The 17,288-nt window shown below is 55.1% G+C and overlaps 1 protein-coding gene across 1 annotated transcript; it reads left to right on the plus strand.

Annotated features, from left to right (window-relative positions):
• The first annotated feature begins 1,441 nt into the window (after window positions 1-1,441).
• On the plus strand, window positions 1,442-16,807 carry NCKIPSD (NCK interacting protein with SH3 domain). The gene is made up of 13 exons (XM_057555497.1): window positions 1,442-1,732; window positions 4,305-4,414; window positions 4,641-4,845; window positions 5,018-5,108; window positions 5,362-5,852; window positions 7,112-7,282; window positions 7,427-7,513; window positions 7,602-7,740; window positions 7,825-7,905; window positions 8,097-8,225; window positions 8,332-8,424; window positions 8,551-8,723; window positions 11,236-16,807. Exons 1-13 carry the CDS (start codon window positions 1,562-1,564, stop codon window positions 11,437-11,439), a joined length of 2,145 nt encoding a protein of 714 aa, XP_057411480.1. The 5' UTR covers window positions 1,442-1,561; the 3' UTR covers window positions 11,440-16,807.
• The last annotated feature ends 481 nt before the right edge of the window (window positions 16,808-17,288 follow it).

Raw genomic sequence — 17,288 nt, forward strand, 5'->3', positions numbered from 1 at the left:
GTCAAGGTCTTAGGAGGTCCCAGAAGGTGAGTGGCTTGATGGGAGGGGTTGTTCTGGGCAGTGTGGTCCTCTTGGCCACACCACCTGTCACCACTCCTACCCATCCCTGGACCCCACTGCAACCACGCCAGTGTCATCCTTCATGTGGCTCCAGCCAGGGCAGCCCCCAAGAGAGCTACTTCTACTCTGTGCTAGGAGGGTTTCAGGGAGAGGTGTGGCAGGAAGTCTTGAACTGCAGACCCAAACACCACGGAGAAGGACACAGAACCAGTGCCAAGAAGGTAGGGTCTGGATGTCCAGTTTTAGCAGCCCCACCTGTTGCCTTGCCTGAGCCTCCTAGCACCTCCTCTCCAAGGTCCACTATGCCTGTATCCACTACATCCAAAAACAGGCCAACTGCATATACTGGCCTGGTTGTGCCTACAGCCCCTGCTCCCTGGGCCCAGCCTTCCAGAGGGGCATGTGGCTGGAACAGCCCCTGGACAGGAATGGGGGGTCCCCAGGACCCTTAAGATCTCTCCCCGGGGTTTCCCCCTTCCCTCCTAGGACTTCAAAGACCTCACCAGGTCAGGGCTGACCGGAAGGTGGGCCGAACAAGCTCTTAAGGCCACATGGTGCCCCACTCCCCATCCTCCACCAGCCCTTCTGTCTGCTCTCAGAAGGAAGCATGAGAAATAAGATAACCTGGCGTTGTAAGTCCCCAAAGACAACAGAACAGAGTGATGTGATAGCGATTGATAGGGGTGGGAGCCTGCGGACCTTATACCGTGAGGAAGGGAAGTGTGTCCCAGGCAGAGGAAACTATGCAAAGACCCACGTTACACAGGACGAGAGAAGCTAGTGGCCGAAAAGAGGAGGTGGGGTGGGGAGCAAGGATGGGAGGACTTTGGACAGAGAAATGGCCCGCCGTGGTTTTTGTTTTTACCGCTCCCCCTCACTCTTGCTCCCCGTTGCCCACCACTGGGGCGGTAAGCGGGGTCCGGAGGCCTAGAGACAGCGAGCAGACCCGGGCCCCGCGGGCGCCTCCAAGTGCCTCAAGATCCAGCAACGGGACTACCCTCACGGGGTCGCCGTCCTTATGTTAGTAGGTCAGGTCCCACTCCCCTGAGGTGGCAAGGACGCATGGGACTGTCAGCACAGGACAGAGGCTCTGTCTTTGGGCTGCGGGCGGAGCGCTCCTTCGGGAAGTAGGATGGGCCGCAGCACTAGGGCTTGGGCGGGTAAAGGGAGTGGAGGGCCGGGCGGGAATGCTGGGTCTGGGGCTCTAGGGAGGGTGCTGGGGCGGGGAGTCGGGAGCTTGGAGACGCAGAAGTCCAGGGAAGGGGCGGAAAAGGCAGCAGATTCTCGTGGGCCGCGCCGGGCCGCGCAGCCTGTGGACACTAGGGGGCGCCGCGCTTCTGCGCAGGAGCCGACACATCCCGGGGCGGGGCTGCGGCGGGCGGGCGCGCACGCGCGCGCGCCGTGTGTCACGGGGCAGGGCGAGCGCGGTGAGGCGCTCCTGGCCTGGCGTCCTGTTTCCGCAGACCCTGCTGTCTCTCCTGCCCCGGCCCGGCTCACCCTCATGTACCGCGCGCTGTACGCGTTCCGCTCGGCGGAGCCCAACGCGCTGGCGTTCGCCGCGGGCGAGACCTTCCTGGTTCTGGAGCGCAGCAGCGCGCACTGGTGGCTGGCGGCGCGGGCGCGCAGTGGCGAGACGGGCTACGTGCCGCCCGCCTACCTGCGCCGCCTGCAGGTGAGTGTGCCCCTCCCCGGCCCGGCCTCAGCCGCCCCTAGACTGAGCTCCAACATAGGCTCGCAGGACAGACCCCGGCACCCCAGGCCCGCCGGGACCTCCAGCAGATAAGGAGTTTGAGAACCTGACCGTGAAACCCCAGGAGGACTGGGACCCTAAGAGCCAGCGCCCCCACCCAAGACCAGGGCCTTGACAGCCAACTCTGAGGACTCAGATCTACCAAAAGCCCAACTCTGGGACTGAGACTCCTCGGGATCCCAGAGCCATTGGGCCCCAACATCTGAACCCCCATCCGAATAGAATTCAAGAGTCAGTCCTGAGATTCCAGCACACCAAATTCTGAGCAGTTCCCCAGATCACTGAGACCCCAGAATTAATTGGCCCCTTCCCTGGATCACCAGGATCCCACACTTTTGCCTCCTTTTCCTCAGCTTCCACCACTGAGACCCGGGCAACCCTGGACACTGCCTCTTTCCCCACCATCTTCCATGCCTTCACACCCCCTCCCCCATTTGGAACTGAGAGCCATGGACACCCCCCTCCCCTAAATGACCCCCCAAGCCCTGAGACCTCAGTATCTTTTACTCTCCTGCACTCAGTCACCCCCAAAGCCCTTCCTAAGACACCTTCGTCAGTTCACTTTGAACCAGGGATCCCAGGCCCTGCCGACACTCCCTGGCACTACTCTCCCTAACCTCTTTCACAAGCCTCAGGCCCTGAGTTTTCAGACTTCCTTTCTCTGAAGATGAGGGAGCTCCATCCGTCCTTGGCCCCCAGCCTGGGGTGGAGGCTGCTCCCATTGCAAGGAAGTGAGACCTCCCCATGGCGTCCCCTGGTCTGGCTTTGGCCCCATTTCCTTCCAGTGGAGTCTGCAGCCCCAGTTCCTGTTTCCCCAAGAATAGTCCTGGTATGAGGGCTGGGATGTGTTGTCTCCAGCTGGTCTATTCTGATCACAGGGGGAAGGAGGGCCTGGAGCCTCCAGGTCTGCCCTGTGCCAGACACCCCCGCCCCATCCTAGTCCATAGCCTTTAGGAAACATCCTGTCCCAGCCCAGTTTAGGACAGAAATAACAGGATAAATTTGGAGATGTCATCTGGTCTTACCAGAGGGGATGGGCCCTGGTCCCTAAACCCTTGGCCTCATGGCATCTAGGAGTGTCTGGGTAAGAGTGAGAGCCCTGGACACCAGGGCTGCTGGGTCCAGGGTGAGCATGTCAGACCCAGCCTCTCCGGAGCTGGGAGCTTGTTGGAGGCCTCTGAGGAAAGTCTTGCCTCTTCCCCGAGGGCCCAAGAGGCCCCTCCCCTGCCTGGGCCACTGGGGCTGGGTGTTTGGGGAGGGCAGAGAGGCTACCATCTTGTCTATCTGTTGGTTTCTTGCTGCATATCTCCCTCTGTCTTCGTCTCCGTGGCTCTTTCTGTATCTCGGTGTCATTCTGACTCTCCACTTGTGTGTGTTTCTTCCTCTGACTCTCTCCCCTTCTCTGTCTCCAAATCTCAATTTCTTTCTGCGTTGTCTCCCTCTGCTTCTCTCTCTCCCTCTCTCTCTCCCTCCCTCCCTCTATCTCTCCATCTTTCTTGCTTTCTGTGTATCATCTGTCTTTCTCTCTCTGTCCCCCTTTCTGTCTGCTGTCTCCTGCACTCTGACACGCCCCGTGCTATCTGGAGAGCTTTGCTGACCTCTGAGTCCATCTGTCTGTCCCCATCAGAGAAGCTTCTCAAACCCACTCTGGTGTGATGTCACCTTAGTTCTGAGGCTCCTATGCCTGATGGACCATGTGTGCCAGGGGCAGCGAAGGGTGGGAGTGGCTGGTCCCACAGCTACCACCCCCTACTCTGTACTCCATGCCAGCCAGGCTGGGTAGATTGGACCCCTGAGTTGCTGCGGATGGCAACACAGAATCTGGGGCAGGGGCCAGGTCCTGCGCTCATGTCTGTCTTTTGCCACAGACACAGAACTGCTGCTTCCCAGTGCAGGTCTGGAGGATTCCTGGAACAGCTTGAGGGGATGGGGGCTGGCAGCAGGGGTGGAGAGAGGAGATCCCTTTGGCCTGTCTTCAGCTACCAGGGCCTGCAGAAGGCTCTCTGAGGACAGGGCCGTTCTGGAGTGTGACCTTGGTTTTGTGAAGGATCAGCAAGATCCAGAGTGATTTGTTAAGACTTTCAGACACTAGAGGCTCCCTGCTTGGCATCTCAGCCTGGGATCTGAGCCAAGCCTGGGGATAGACGAAGTGTGTACTCCTGGCCTCAAACCGAGGGTCCGTGGGCTGGGGTTTTGCTCTAGACCCCAGGTTTTCGGCGACATCTTAGCTGAGAGCCTCACTGTGAGGTAAAATCCTGAGCGGGGCCCCAATATATAAAGCAGCAGCATGGGCCCTCCCCGTGGCCCAGCTCCCTGAGTGACGCAGTTTGAGAAGCCCATTTCATATTCTAGTTCGGCTTGCTGTGTTCACATCTGGCATTACAGGCTTTAGCTCTAGTGGTCCTTTGTCTGCCCCGCGCTCCATCCTGGGCTGGCTCTGGGCTCAGTACCTCACTTGGCCCCCAGGCCTAACTGCCCACCCCTGCCCCCACAGGGCCTGGAGCAGGATGTCCTCCAAGCCATTGACAGGGCCATTGAGGCTGTGCACAATGCAGCCATGCGGGATGGTGGCAAGTACAGCCTGGAGCAGCGCGGGATCCTCCAGTGAGTGGGGCGGGAGAACCTCCCAGTAAGCACCGTGGGGTGGGGTCCTTCAGTGAGTACTGGGGATGCCAGAGAGCAGTGTTGGTAGTGCAGAGTGGGGCGGAGCATGAGGGCGGTGGGAGGTTGGGGAGCCTGGGCTAGGGTGGGCCGCATCCCACGAGGAGCATGTGACAACTTGGGGAGTCGTAAGGTAACTCCCCCAATAACCTCCCTGTCCCTCCCTCAGGAAGCTGATCCACCACCGGAAAGAGACCCTGTCCCGCAGAGGCCCCTCAGCCCCCAACCCTGCAACTATGACCCCATCCACCAGTGACCACCACCTGGATGCTGCTGCTGCCAGGCAGCCCAATGGGGTGTGTAGAGCTGGGTTCGAGCGGCAGCACAGCCTCCCCAGTTCTGAGTATCTTGGGGCAGATGGAGGCCTCTACCAGGTACATGGTGAGAACATCCTGGGGAAGGGAGGTGGGTGGAGCTTAAGGCTTTGTCCAGAGGCTCCAGGGGTCCACTGGGGTCAGCGGTGCCGCCTGCAGCCATAGTCCTGCCCATGCCAAGCTCAGGGCGCTAGCCAGGTCGTACCCTCAGATCCCACTTCTGTCCTCCCAGATCCCGCCACAGCCTCGCCGAGCAGCACCCGCCACGCCACCCCCACCCGTGAAGCGCCGAGACCGCGAGGCCCTAGTGGCCTTGGGGAGTGGTGAGAAGGCGGGGTTGGGGGACTGGGGGGGCACCCTGTGCTTGGAATGGTTACTCTGCCTATGTCAGGGAACTGGGGGCTCCAGGCTTGGGGGGAAGACAGGGCACGTGTCGGGGCAATTGGGGGTTCTGGGCTTGGTGGGAGGGTCTGGCATAGGAACTAGGCTCTGTACTGGGGGGCGGGGGCTCTGGGCTTGGAGGGGTTGGGGCCCCCAGGGGGCTGCCCTAGCACAGCATCCCCTCTCTGCCCACAGGCGGCCGCAACGCCACGCCCTCTGGGGGCAGTTCTGTGTCCAGCAGCTCCTCTGTCGGCAGCACCTCCCTTGACACACTCTATACCGGCTCCAGCTCATCGGAGCCAGGCCCCAGCTGCTCACCCACGCCCCCACCTGTGCCCCGCCGAGGCACGCATACCACTGTGTCCCAAGCGCAGCCCCCTCCCTCCAAGGTGCCAAACTCGGAGCCCCCTACAGAGGAGGTAGCAGTTGATACAGCCCCAGCCCCTGATGAGCTGGAAGCCCTGGGTGCGCTGAGCCTGGGGACCACAGAAGAGAAGGCGCTGGCTGAGACTGCTGTGCCCAGGACCATCGGGGCAGAGCTGATGGAGCTCGTGCGGAGGAACACTGGCCTGAGCCACGAGCTGTGCCGAGTGGCCATTGGCGTCGTGGTGGGTCACATCCAGGCCTCCGTGCCGGCCAGCTCACCTATCATGGAGCAGGTCCTCCTCTCACTGGTAGAGGGCAAGGTGAGGGTGGGCTACAGGGCCAGGGGCCTCCCCATCCTGGGGCCGCCCTACAGCCTCTGCCCCTTCCCCATCCTCACACTGTGTCCAGCCTTTACCTGACAGGTCTTTGTTGAGCTCTAGCTCTTGGCTTCCTTGTGCTGGGTGCTGGGGACATTTGGGCTGATCCCTGAAGGAGAAAGGATGGAAGAGTATTCCAGGCAGAGGCTCAGGCTGGACGAGGGCCATGAGGCAGGACCGAGCTTGGCTCGCAGGAAGAAGTGGAACAAGGCCAGCATGGCTGGAACACAGGGAGTGAGGGAGGGAGCAAGTGGTGTGGTTGGAGGTGAGACCTGGGGCAGGTGACAGTTGAGACAGCCGTGGGTGGCCAGGAGTTGTCTCAGGCTGCAGGGAAGGAATGGACATAAGGCATGAGAGAGGGCAGTGCCATGCTGGTCTTGGCAGTGGAGAGCAATGGGTGCTTCGAGAGCTATGATGGAGGCCTGAGTGCTGACTGAGATGTGAATGAGGTGTGTGCATCATAGGCGGGTGGGATCCTTTGCCAAGTTTGGGGCACTGGTCAGGGAGCAGGACTGGGGGGCATGAGCCCAGTCTACACGGTGGGGGCCAGATGGGCCAGAGGTCTCTCCTTAGGGCTCCATGGCTCCTGCAGCTCTAGTTTGGGGTGTGGGGAGCAGTGAGTCAGTGGGCTTGCCTGTGCTGGGACACTGGATGGCAGGGTCAAGAGGAACACGGGAGGTGGGTGGATGACAGGCCTGTCCCACTTTGTGTAGAATCGGGGTGGAGTCTCAGTCACATTCAGGCGGTGAGGAGTCGGTGGCCTTCCTCATGGAGGATGTTTATCCAGGTCTGGGACAGGAGGCAAGTTGTTGAAAAACACCCCACAGATGTGTCTCATGCAGAATCCTGTCCCAGACGGTTGTTAAGACTTGGGGGCAGTGGAATTACTTGGGGAGGGGGTACAGAACTGGGTCAGTGCCCGTGGGGGCCTCGATGTTGAGGAATGGGCTGTGGGAGCAGGTCTTTTGTGGGAGCTTGATGGGAGCAGCGGGGAGGAGGGAGGAGAACCGGGAGCTGGTCCCCTCACCCTTCCTGGGACGACGCTGGCTCCAGGCAGCTCTGGTAGGTGAGGCTGGGGCCCCCTGCCTGACACTGGCCTGGAGCTCATGCCATGACCTCAGGGTCTAGGTTGAGCTCCAGGCCTTGTGGGCCTCCTGGAGATGGTGAGGGGCAAGTGTGCTGAGCCAGACCTCTTCCTCCAGGACCTGAGCACTGCCCTGCCCTCAGGGCAGGTCTGCCACGACCAGCAGAGGCTGGAAGTGATCTTTGCAGACCTGGCCCGGCGGAAGGATGACGCCCAGCAGCGCAGCTGGGCCCTGTATGAGGATGAGGGTGTCATCCGCTGCTACCTGGAGGAGCTGCTGCACATTCTGGTGCGGGCTGGGGGCCCCCAGGTGTCCCCCACCCCTGCCCCATCCCTCCCCAGTGCTCGGGAGTCTCCCCTACTTGCCCTCAGCTCACTCAACATGTGGCCACCTCACACTGAGTGACTCCATCACACTTCGTCCTCCCCACAGACGGATGCAGACCCTGAAGTTTGCAAGAAAATGTGCAAGAGGAATGAGTTCGAGTCTGTCCTGGCCTTGGTGGCCTATTACCAAATGGTGTGTGCGAAACAGAGGGGAGGGGGCACAGAGGGACCTGGGTAGAGGTGGGGGTTCCGGGCACTGAGCACACAGGGTCCCCTGCCAGGAGCACCGGGTGTCGCTGCGGCTGCTGCTCCTCAAGTGCTTTGGCGCCATGTGCAGCCTGGACGCAGCCATCATCTCCACACTAGTGTCATCTGTGCTGCCTGTGGAGCTGGCGCGGGACATGCAGACAGACACGCAGGGTGAGCGAGGGGCAGCTTTCTGCCATCTAGGGAGGTTCCTGCCATCTGGGGGGAGGCTCTGACCACTGCTTTGCTCCCCCGCAGACCATCAGAAACTCTGTTACTCCGCCCTCATTCTGGCCATGGTCTTCTCCATGGGGGAGGCAGTGCCCTATGCACACTATGGTAAGAAGGCAGGTCACTGACCAGCTGATCACAGAGAGCCCACAGCCCACTGGAGGTGGGCCCCATGGCCCGAGGGGCCCACTGACCATAGTCTGACTGAATGTCCCCGGGGCTCACAGAAACCCAGGGAGGCTGGGCGGTGTGGGGCGTGTGATGGGGGGGCTGCAGACTTCCACGTGCCCCTCTCCCAGAGCACCTGGGCACACCCTTCGCCCAGTTCCTGCTGAGCATCGTTGAGGACGGGCTGCCCTTGGACACGACCGAGCAACTGCCGGATCTCTGCATGAATCTACTTCTGGCTCTCAATTTGCACCTGCCAGGTGGGGGCAGGGCCTGACGGGGGTGGCTGACTCGCCGTAGGGGGGAGGAGGGGGGCTCTCCAGGCTTAGCACCTGTGCTGTTGTCTACCCCCGTGTTCTTCCTCAGCCCCTGACCAGAACTTCATCATGGCCGCCCTGAGCAAACACGCCAATGTCAAGATCTTCTCCGAGAAGCTACTGTTGCTCCTGAACAGAGGGGGTGAGGGCCCAGGAATCTGTGCGGGGCCCCTTCGATGTCCTTTGACTCCATGACCCCTGTAACTTGCTGGGGTGACTCTGGGCCCCCTCGAGGACTGCCCTGACGCCTCTTCCCCCTGCCTTCTAGATGACCCCGTGCGCATCTTTAAGCATGAGCCTCAGCCGCCACACTCCGTCCTCAAGTTCCTGCAGGACGTGTTTGCCAGCCCCGCCACAGCTGCCATCTTCTACCACACGGATATGATGGCGCTCATCGACATCACCGTGCGGCACATCGCGGACCTGTCGCCTGGAGATAAGGTGCCTGGGGATGGCAGCTGTGTAGAAACTAACAAAAGGGGGGGACCTGACACTGAATGGAGACGAGGGCGAGGGGCACTGCTGGAGCCGGGTAAGTGTGGGAGGCTGCTCAACCATGACAGGTGTGCCAAGACCCAAGGGAGCCCGCCATGAGGTGATCAGGGGTGGGCTGTCCGAAGAAAGCAAGAGTGGAGGGAGTGGTGGGAGGTGAGGAGGAGGAAGTGGAGTTTACACAAAGCCTTGGAGGCTGCGGCGGGAGGTTGTCACCTCTTCTCTGGGGCAGGGGAAGTGATCCAATTACCATCCTGAATGAAACAGAGACTGTGAGAGCACAGCAGAAGCGGGAGGCCGGTGAGGAGGCGGCTACAGCCCAAGTGGCACGGATAGGGTGGGAGAGGAGGTCAGGCCGGGGTGTGTTGGAAGTGAGTTGGCAGGGCTTGCTGCTGGATTGGTCTGGAACAACCAGGTGGATGAAGTGGTGGATTGTGTTTTGATGTGTCAAGACTGAGAAGATACCTGCTGGACATCCAGGTACAGAGGATGTCAGGGAGGCACTGGGGTGTGAGTTGGGACTGGAAAGAGACACTTTGGAGTTGGCTGTGCATAGATGTGCTGGGAAGCCTGTGACAGTGCGGTCACCTAGTGTGTGGGATGGATGGGAGAGAGGGAAGCGCAGGCCTCAGCCCAGGGCACAGTCGGGGCATGTAGGGAGACACCCAGGAGGAAAACCAAGAGAGCAGGAGCCCAGAGCCACGTGTATGGAGGAGGAGGGGGATGAGCCGTCTCCACAGTTAGGAGCCCGAGTGAGATGAGGCCTGAGAATGAGCCACGGGATTCGCCACATGGAGATGAGGCATGATTCACAAGCAGAGTCCATGGAGTGGAGGGAAGAGAGTCTGAGTGGGAAGTTGAAGAGAGGATTTGAAGTTGGAGGGGAGTGGAAAGGGGGAAGGCGGGAGCAGTGAATGGAGACAAGCTTCGTGTGTTTTTAAGTGAAGGGGAGCAGAAAAAGGTGGGGGATCACTGGAGGGAGACATGGGGTCAGGGAAAGTCTTTTGAAGGTGGGAGATGCTGGTGCATGTCTGAGCCAGAGGGAATGATCCAGCAAGCCAATTGTGGAGAAACGGCTGATGTGTTGGGAGAGTCAGCCACTGCGGGTGTCAAGTAGGTCAGGCAGCGGGGGAGGGTCCAGGCCCCCGTGGAGGGATGGCCTCTGGCAGGAGCCGGGGCAGTTCATTCACTGGGGACAGGTGAGGTGTGGGTGCTGGAGGAAGACCAGGCGTTTCTGAAAGTTTGCTTGTTTTCTGCATGAAGCACAAAGCCAACTGATAGGCAGTTTAGGTTTGGGAAATGGAGAGAAGGTGGGCAGTGGTCCTTTCAGGAGCAGTGAACGTGGCAGAGGAAAGTGGCAGGGGTGCCAGGCAGTGAGGTTTGTGGTGGGGAATGCCGTTCAAGCCTGCGCAAGGCTCTGTAATTGTCTGCTGCTTAGCTACTAGGATTTGATAAGCAGGTGCTTTTTGGTTTGACCAGGGTTGGGAGTTAGCAGGGTGATGCTGCCTAAAGAAGGTTTGAGTATTGACTCCTCTCATCAAAGGTAAAGAAAGAAATGAGGGATGGTGAGGCAGGCAAATGGAGGAAAAAGTGCTGGCGCCAGGTCAGTGGATCAGGGTCTCAGTGAGGATAAGGAGCAGCTGGGGTGTCAGACTGGAGTGGTTCTTGGAGCTGTTAAAGCCAGAGGTGCTGGGAGGGTGGGTTGGCGGGGGGTGTTGGAGATGGATTCAGGGCACACGTAGAAGGTAAGACGGCTGGGTTTTACTGGGACGGATTGGATTCGGGGTGTGGGGAGAAAGGAACCGGAGGGGACACGTACAGTTTTGGCTCGAGCACTTGAATGGACAGCAGTGCTCTTTATTAAAATAAAGAGCATGAGAAAGCCTTCAGCTTTGGGAAGATGGGGAAGATCACGAGTTTGATGGTTATTATGTGAGTTTGAGTTCTCTCTGAGATAAGCAGGAGGTGACAAGTGGGCAGTTGGATTTTCTCATCTGCAGCTCACCGGAGAGTCTCTGCAAGAGGTTTGAGTGGGGGTCACTATTTGAAGCTGTGCATGTGAATGAGATCTTACAGGGTGAGAGGACAGAGTGAGAAGCAGAGGGCCTCCAACAGACAGACAGCAGCCCCACAGGGGCCCAGCATAACAGGAGGGGTGCGGGCTCGCTGCTTCCCCTCGCCACCTCTCTGAGGCAGGACTTCCCTGGGCCGGCCGCATTCTGGGACTGTGTGTGTCTCAGATGATTCATTTATTCACTTACTTATTCAACGACTATCAAAGGCCAGTTCTGTGCCAGGTCCACGCTGGGCGCTGGGGATGCAACCCTGATCTTCAGTGGTGTGAGGTGGTCCACAGCCCTGGGGTCCGTGTGGCTGCCAAGAGGCAGTAGTGGCCTGTCCCTGTCTGGTGGCAGTCTCAGTGCCTCCCTGGGGTCCCTGAGCTTGCCTGCTCTCCCCACAGCTTCGCATGGAGTACCTCTCCCTGATGCACGCTGTGGTCCGCTCCACACCCTACCTACAGCACCGCCACCGGCTCCCCGACCTGCAGGCCACACTGCGACGCATCCTAACCGAGGAGGAAGCCTCGCCCCAGTGCCAGATGGACCGCATGATTGTCCAAGAGATGTGCAAGGAATTCCCGGTGCTGGGCGAGGCCCCCAGCTAGCACCTTCTTTTCCTCCCTTCCCTGCAGCCCTGGGTAGGGTGCAGGGGACTCGGAGGCTTGGCCCTAAGAATGTTTTGCACTGACAGTTTGAGGGGAGGTGATGGTGGAAGGGACCTAAGCAGGGACCCCCACCTGAAACAGAGCTAATGAGAGGGGCCAAGCGCAGAATTAGGGACCACGCGCTGGGAGCTATGCTGGGGCAGGGGGAGTGTGAACTGAAGCCCCTCCATCTCCTGCTGGGCTGCCTCTTCAGCATGCCTCCCCACCCCACACACATGCACACTCAGAGTCCTGCTGCTGCTCCAGGCTGGGCCAGAGCCCTCATCCCCCGCGCCCACCTGGTCTGTGTCCTGGGCTTCAGCAAGCCGTGTCCCTGGGGTGAGAGGAGGCACCTTCCGCCAGCTCCGTTCTTTGCCTTAGCTTCGCAGTGAGTGCTGCTCATGTGCTCTGTCCCCCCAGCCGCCACCCCGTGGGGGGTCTCTGCCCCTCACTCCAGCCCCCAGAGGTCTTGGCCAAGCTGCTGCTTTGAAAGCAGAGTCTTAGAGACAGGCCATCCACCCTGGAGCCTCACAGAATGAGGTGATGGCACTGATAAAGCCAATGACAGAATCTATTTTCTCTGTAAAAACGTAGACCGAAAAGCCATGTGTATTTTCCTATGTGCTGCAGCTCAGCTTGGAAATAAATCACAGGCATCTGGAAACAGGCTTCCCTGTATGATCCTGAGTGGTGGTGGGAGAGGATGGGTGGGGGCGCTGGGGCCTCAGGACCTCGTCACTAGCTTGCCCTGTCCTCTCCAGCCTGAGGAAGTGATGGTCCCTGACAGGCCTCTCCATCGAGGTCCCTTGAGCCCTGTTCCAGCCTCTCTTCCCTGGGTTCCCACTTCTGGGCCACGGCCACAGCCACTGAGAGCCCCGTGGTCCATTTGCAGGTGACTGCCCCTCCAGGCTTCACTTACATCTTTCTTTGCCTTGAATGCCGTGTCTGTCTCCCGTGTTGAAACCCTATATCCTTTACACCTGTTCTCAAATGAAGCGTCTCCTGTCCAAGCCCTGGCCTCCCTGAACTCCTAGGCCTGCCCAGCTGTTTCCCTTCCTTATTTGTCTTCCACTGGATCCAGCGAGGTTCCCTCATTTTGCAGCCTTAGCGGAGATTTGGTAATACGGTAGGACAAAAAGAATATCTCAACAAGTGTGGGGTTAGTTGTGCACTACTGTTTGAGGGGAATCAGAGGCCAACGTTGGGCAAAAAACTTTTTCCTCGTGGACTCCCTAGTTAACGAAGGCTGTCACCATAAGTTGGGGAAGAGAGTCAGAACCTGTAGGCAGACACCAGGCAGCAGCGGTTTCCATCAGTTCCCTTCATTTTGTTACCCAAGACGATTCTCATCAGATTCCACACATCCAGAATTACTGATACTGTGACTTCTGGCCACGACTTTTCCTTTCTTAATGGGGTGCTGAAGGCAGAGGGCTGTTACTCTACCAGCAGAACGGAATGCGGCAAGAAGCCCAGCAAGGCCAGTCTAGGGGTGGGGTCCCAGGGAAACAGGTCCATGGGAGCAAAGCACAGGAGGCCAGCAGGGAGATGTCCTTCCTGACCTGTTGACTCTTCCAGAAGTTTAAGTGCACAGGCTCACCTGGACCTGAGGAGGAGCTGACACAGTTGTCTGCAGGAAAGCTCTGTGTGGTACAACCTGGTCACTTCATCCTGGAGGCCTCTGCCTCCCTTCCACAGGCAGAATCAACAACGCTGACTTCCAGGTACAGCTCCTTTCTCATTGGAGTGCTGAAGGCGGAGAGCCATGGTTCTTCTCCTGAGAGTGAGTAACTCAGTGATAAGTACAGGTCCTCAGGAAGCTGAGGCAGGAACATTTGATAGCCTCTGTGCCTTGCTCTGTTTGCTGTTAGGCTGCACACACTGACCTCGTGGGAAAAGCAGGGCCGTGCTGTGCCACCTGTCCTAGTGCTGGCCCCCCTGAGACACAAAGTGTAGCCCCGTGGCCGGAAGATCAGAGCCCCTGCCCGCTTCTGCGTGATTGTCCAACGGGCCCTTGCATGTGTTTGTAAGGAGACACTCAGAGGGGCCAGGACTCCAGGACCATCAATAAACACCTTGATGGTGTCTCACCGCACAGAATTAAAACTACCAAGGACAGTGACTAGCCAGAGAATTCCTCAGGGAAGGAACTGTCTGAGAGAATACCTCTGACTGCTTGGGAGGATGGTAGACGTGGATGTGGTTAGGCAGGGGAGAGGGCAAAGAGAGGGAGAACTAAGGCACTCAAAGAAAGGGGAGTGATAGGGTGGGGCTGAGGAAAACTCAAATTTTGAGGGACAGTGAGGGCTGGGCATCTGGGCCAACCTCTGGGCTAGAAGTGGGTCCAGGGTAAGGGGTTGGGTGAAGACCACCTGCCTGCTCAGTCCCCGAAAGATACAGACTGAGGCTCCAGGTATGTGAGGATGACCTTTCTTTTTTTCTCTTATTTCATGGAAGAATAGCATACTATGAAAACTACAGTATGCAAAGAGTACAGCTTAATGAATTATGACAGAAGATGCTAATATAGTCACCACCCAGTGTCACCAGTTCCCAAAGCCCACTGTGCACCCCTCTCAATCACCAACTCCTTCCTTCTCCCCAGGCTTCTTCCCTAGAGGTAATTACTGATAAGTTTTGCCTGTTTTTGAACTTTATATAAATAGTCATATAGACACTGGCTTCTGCACTCACCAAGTTTTTGAGGTTTGTCTGTGTCATAGTATGTGGTTGTAGTTTGTTCATTCCCAGTGTCGTATGGGTTACACCCTCAATTGCAGTTTCCAATTTTTGTCTATTACTAATCATGCTGTCAGGAGCACTGTTGTACATGTCTTCTTGTTGCTCATATGCTTGGACTGGGAGATATATTCTCAAGAGTGGAATTGCAGGGTCACAGGCAGAAACTGCCAAATAGTTTCCCAAAGTAGTTGTACCAGTGTACTCTCCTCCACTGGTGCCTGAGTTCCAACTGCTCTATATCTTTCCCAAAACCTGGTATTGTCAGTCATTTTCATTTTAGTCATTCTGGTGCAGTGTAGTAGTATTTACTTTTACACTTGCGTTTCCCTGACGACTAAAGAGGTTGAGCACCTTTTCATTAGTTTACTGGCTATTTGGATCTTCTCTTGTGAAGCACCTGTTCACATCTCTTGCACATTCATTGACTGGGTTGTCTATCTTTTGTTGGTTTGTAGTATGTATTCAGGATATGAGTCCTTGGGTTGTATATCTTACAGTATCGTCTCCCATTCTTAACATCTTTTGATGAAAGGAAGTTCTTAATTATAATGTAATCCAATTTTTCAGTATTTTCCTTTATGGTTAGTACATTTTGTATCCTATTTAAAAAATATATATTTGCTTAAAGTCATGAACTTCTGTGTTCTCTTCTAAAAGCTGTATTGTCTTTCCTTTCATATTCACATGTCAAATCTGGAATTGATTAGGAAGGTAGTATGAAGTAGGAGTCTCATTTAATTTTTTTCTGCATGGATATCCAATTGACCCAGCACCATTTATTGGAAAGCCCATCCTTTGTGTTTGGCTCTTAAGAGCCACCCTTGTCAAAATTCAAGTCTCCACACATCTTTAGGCCCCTCTCTGGATTTTGTTCCATTCATCTGTCTATTCCTGCACCAGCACCATACAGTCTTGGTTTCTGTAGCTGTAGCTTTCTTGATCTCCTATAGACGAAGCTGTTCTCCTACTTGGGTTTTCTTCGGACTGTCTTGGGTATTCCTGGCCCTCATACGTTTTAGAATCCAGTTTGTCAGTTTACACACACACACACACACACACACACACACACACACACACACACTACACAGTATCTGCTGGGACTTCTATCGGAGTTGCATTGAATCCATTCTTTGGGAAGAATTAGCATGTGTGCAATACAGGCATACCTCATCTTTGTTGCACTTCACAGATAAACTGCATCTGTTACAAATTGAAAGGTGTTGAAGGTTTGTGGCAAACCCTGTGTCAAGCAAGTCTAATTGTTGCCAATTTTCCAACAGGATTTGCTCACTTCATGTCTCTGTGTCACATTTTGGTAATTCTCATAATACTTCAGACTTTATCATTATTATATTTGTTATGATGATCTGTGATCAGTGATCTTTAATGTTGTTTTTCTTTTTTTTTTTTGGCCACGCCATGCAGCATGTGGGATCTTAGTTCCCCCACCAGGGATCGAACCCGTACCCCTTGCAGTGGAAGTGCTGAGTCCTAACCACTGGACCACCAGGGAATTCCCTGGTCTTACTTTTCAAAAAGATTACAACTCACTGAAGGCTCAGGTGATGGTTAGCATTTTTTAGCAATAAGGTATTTTTTAAAAAATTTTGTGCTCCCCCCACCTTCTTAGGTTTTGATTTTCTCTTTTTTAAAAAAATATTTATTTATTTGGTTGCACTGGGTCTTAGTTGCGGCAGGTGGGCTCCTTAGTTGTGGCTCATGGGCTCCTTAATTGCGGCAGGCAGCCTCCTTAGTTGTGACATGCGAACTCTTAGTTGCCGCACGCATGTGGGATCTAGTTCCCTGGCCAGGGATTGACCCCGGCCCCCCTGTATTGGGAGCGCGGAGTCTTAACCACTGTGCCACCAGGGAAGTCCTAGCAATAAGGTATTTTTAATTAAGGTATGTACATTTTTTTAGGCATAATGCTATTATTGCACACTTAATAGACTCTAAACATAATTTTTATATGCCCTGGGAAACCAGAAAATTCGTGTAACTCACTTTATTGTGATATTTGCTTTATTGCGGTGGTCTGAAACTGAACCCACAATATCTCCGAGGTATGCCTGTATTGAATCTTTCCATCTTGGAACATAGTTTTCCACTCCATTTATGTCTTTATTTCTCTCAATGTTTTTTTCTTCCAGTGTTTCTTGAGATATAATTGACATATAGCACTATATAGGTTTAAGGTATACAATGTAATGATTTGACTTACAGACATCATGAAATGATTATCACAGTGTTTAGTGTCAATAATGTTTTATTGTGTGTGTGTGTGTATGTGTGTGTGAAGAGTCATTGCACATATTTCATTATATTTATTCCAGCATTTTACATTACATGATGCTACTGTAAATCACATCATGAAAAAAATTTTTCTCACTTGTTGATATATAGAAATTACAACTGATTTTTATATATTGACCTTGCATCCAATGACTTTGCTAACTCTAACAACTTATCTATAAGTTCTTTTAGATTTTTTACATACACATTCCTGTTGGCTGTGAATAAGTTTTCTTTTTTCCTTTCCAATCCTTGTAACTTTTTACTGTTTTTCTTGCCTTACTGTGCTGGTGAAGCCCTCCAATATAATATTAAGGCTTGTTGTCAAGAATGTGAAGTGTTTTTCTTTAGCAATGCTCTGCTGCTCCAGAGGTGAGGAATTCACAAGTAGTCTATTTTTTTTTTCACAATTCACAACATTTTATTCAAGTTAATACATTTCATTCAGTAATCAGCCATATTATCCTTGGCATCATTAATAACCCCTTAATCACAAGAGAAACAGAAGGAAGGACTGAGATTTATGTGTAGAAGTTGATCTCCACCAAAACTAATTCATAGCCCATCATCTTTCATGGTTGTGCTTTTACTTGAGGCCTCTTTTTTGGGGCGAGGGGGCTGTTTCTCATAAGTGTTTGCTTAAAACAAATAACATGACCTACATGGAAGGAAAATAAGGTCTAGTCCCTAGTGAACAAGCAGGGGGTCCTCCAAGAAAGGAGCCCTAAAGCCTCCTTGAGGTGACAGTAACCCTCCTGCCCCAACCAGTCAGTAGT

This window comes from Balaenoptera acutorostrata, chromosome 10, assembly GCF_949987535.1.
Source record: "Balaenoptera acutorostrata chromosome 10, mBalAcu1.1, whole genome shotgun sequence".
Classification (NCBI taxonomy): Eukaryota; Metazoa; Chordata; class Mammalia; order Artiodactyla; family Balaenopteridae; genus Balaenoptera; species Balaenoptera acutorostrata.

Bases quoted from the DNA above. Each gene is read 5' to 3' on its own strand.
- NCKIPSD (XM_057555497.1), top strand. From the start codon at position 1,562: ATGTACCGCGCGCTGTACGCGTTCCGCTCGGCGGAGCCCAACGCGCTG. The intron at 1,733-4,304 runs GTGAGTGTGCCC...CTGCCCCCACAG, and splicing joins CCTACCTGCGCCGCCTGCAG to GGCCTGGAGCAGGATGTCCT. The intron at 8,724-11,235 runs GTGCCTGGGGAT...CTCTCCCCACAG, and splicing joins ACCTGTCGCCTGGAGATAAG to CTTCGCATGGAGTACCTCTC.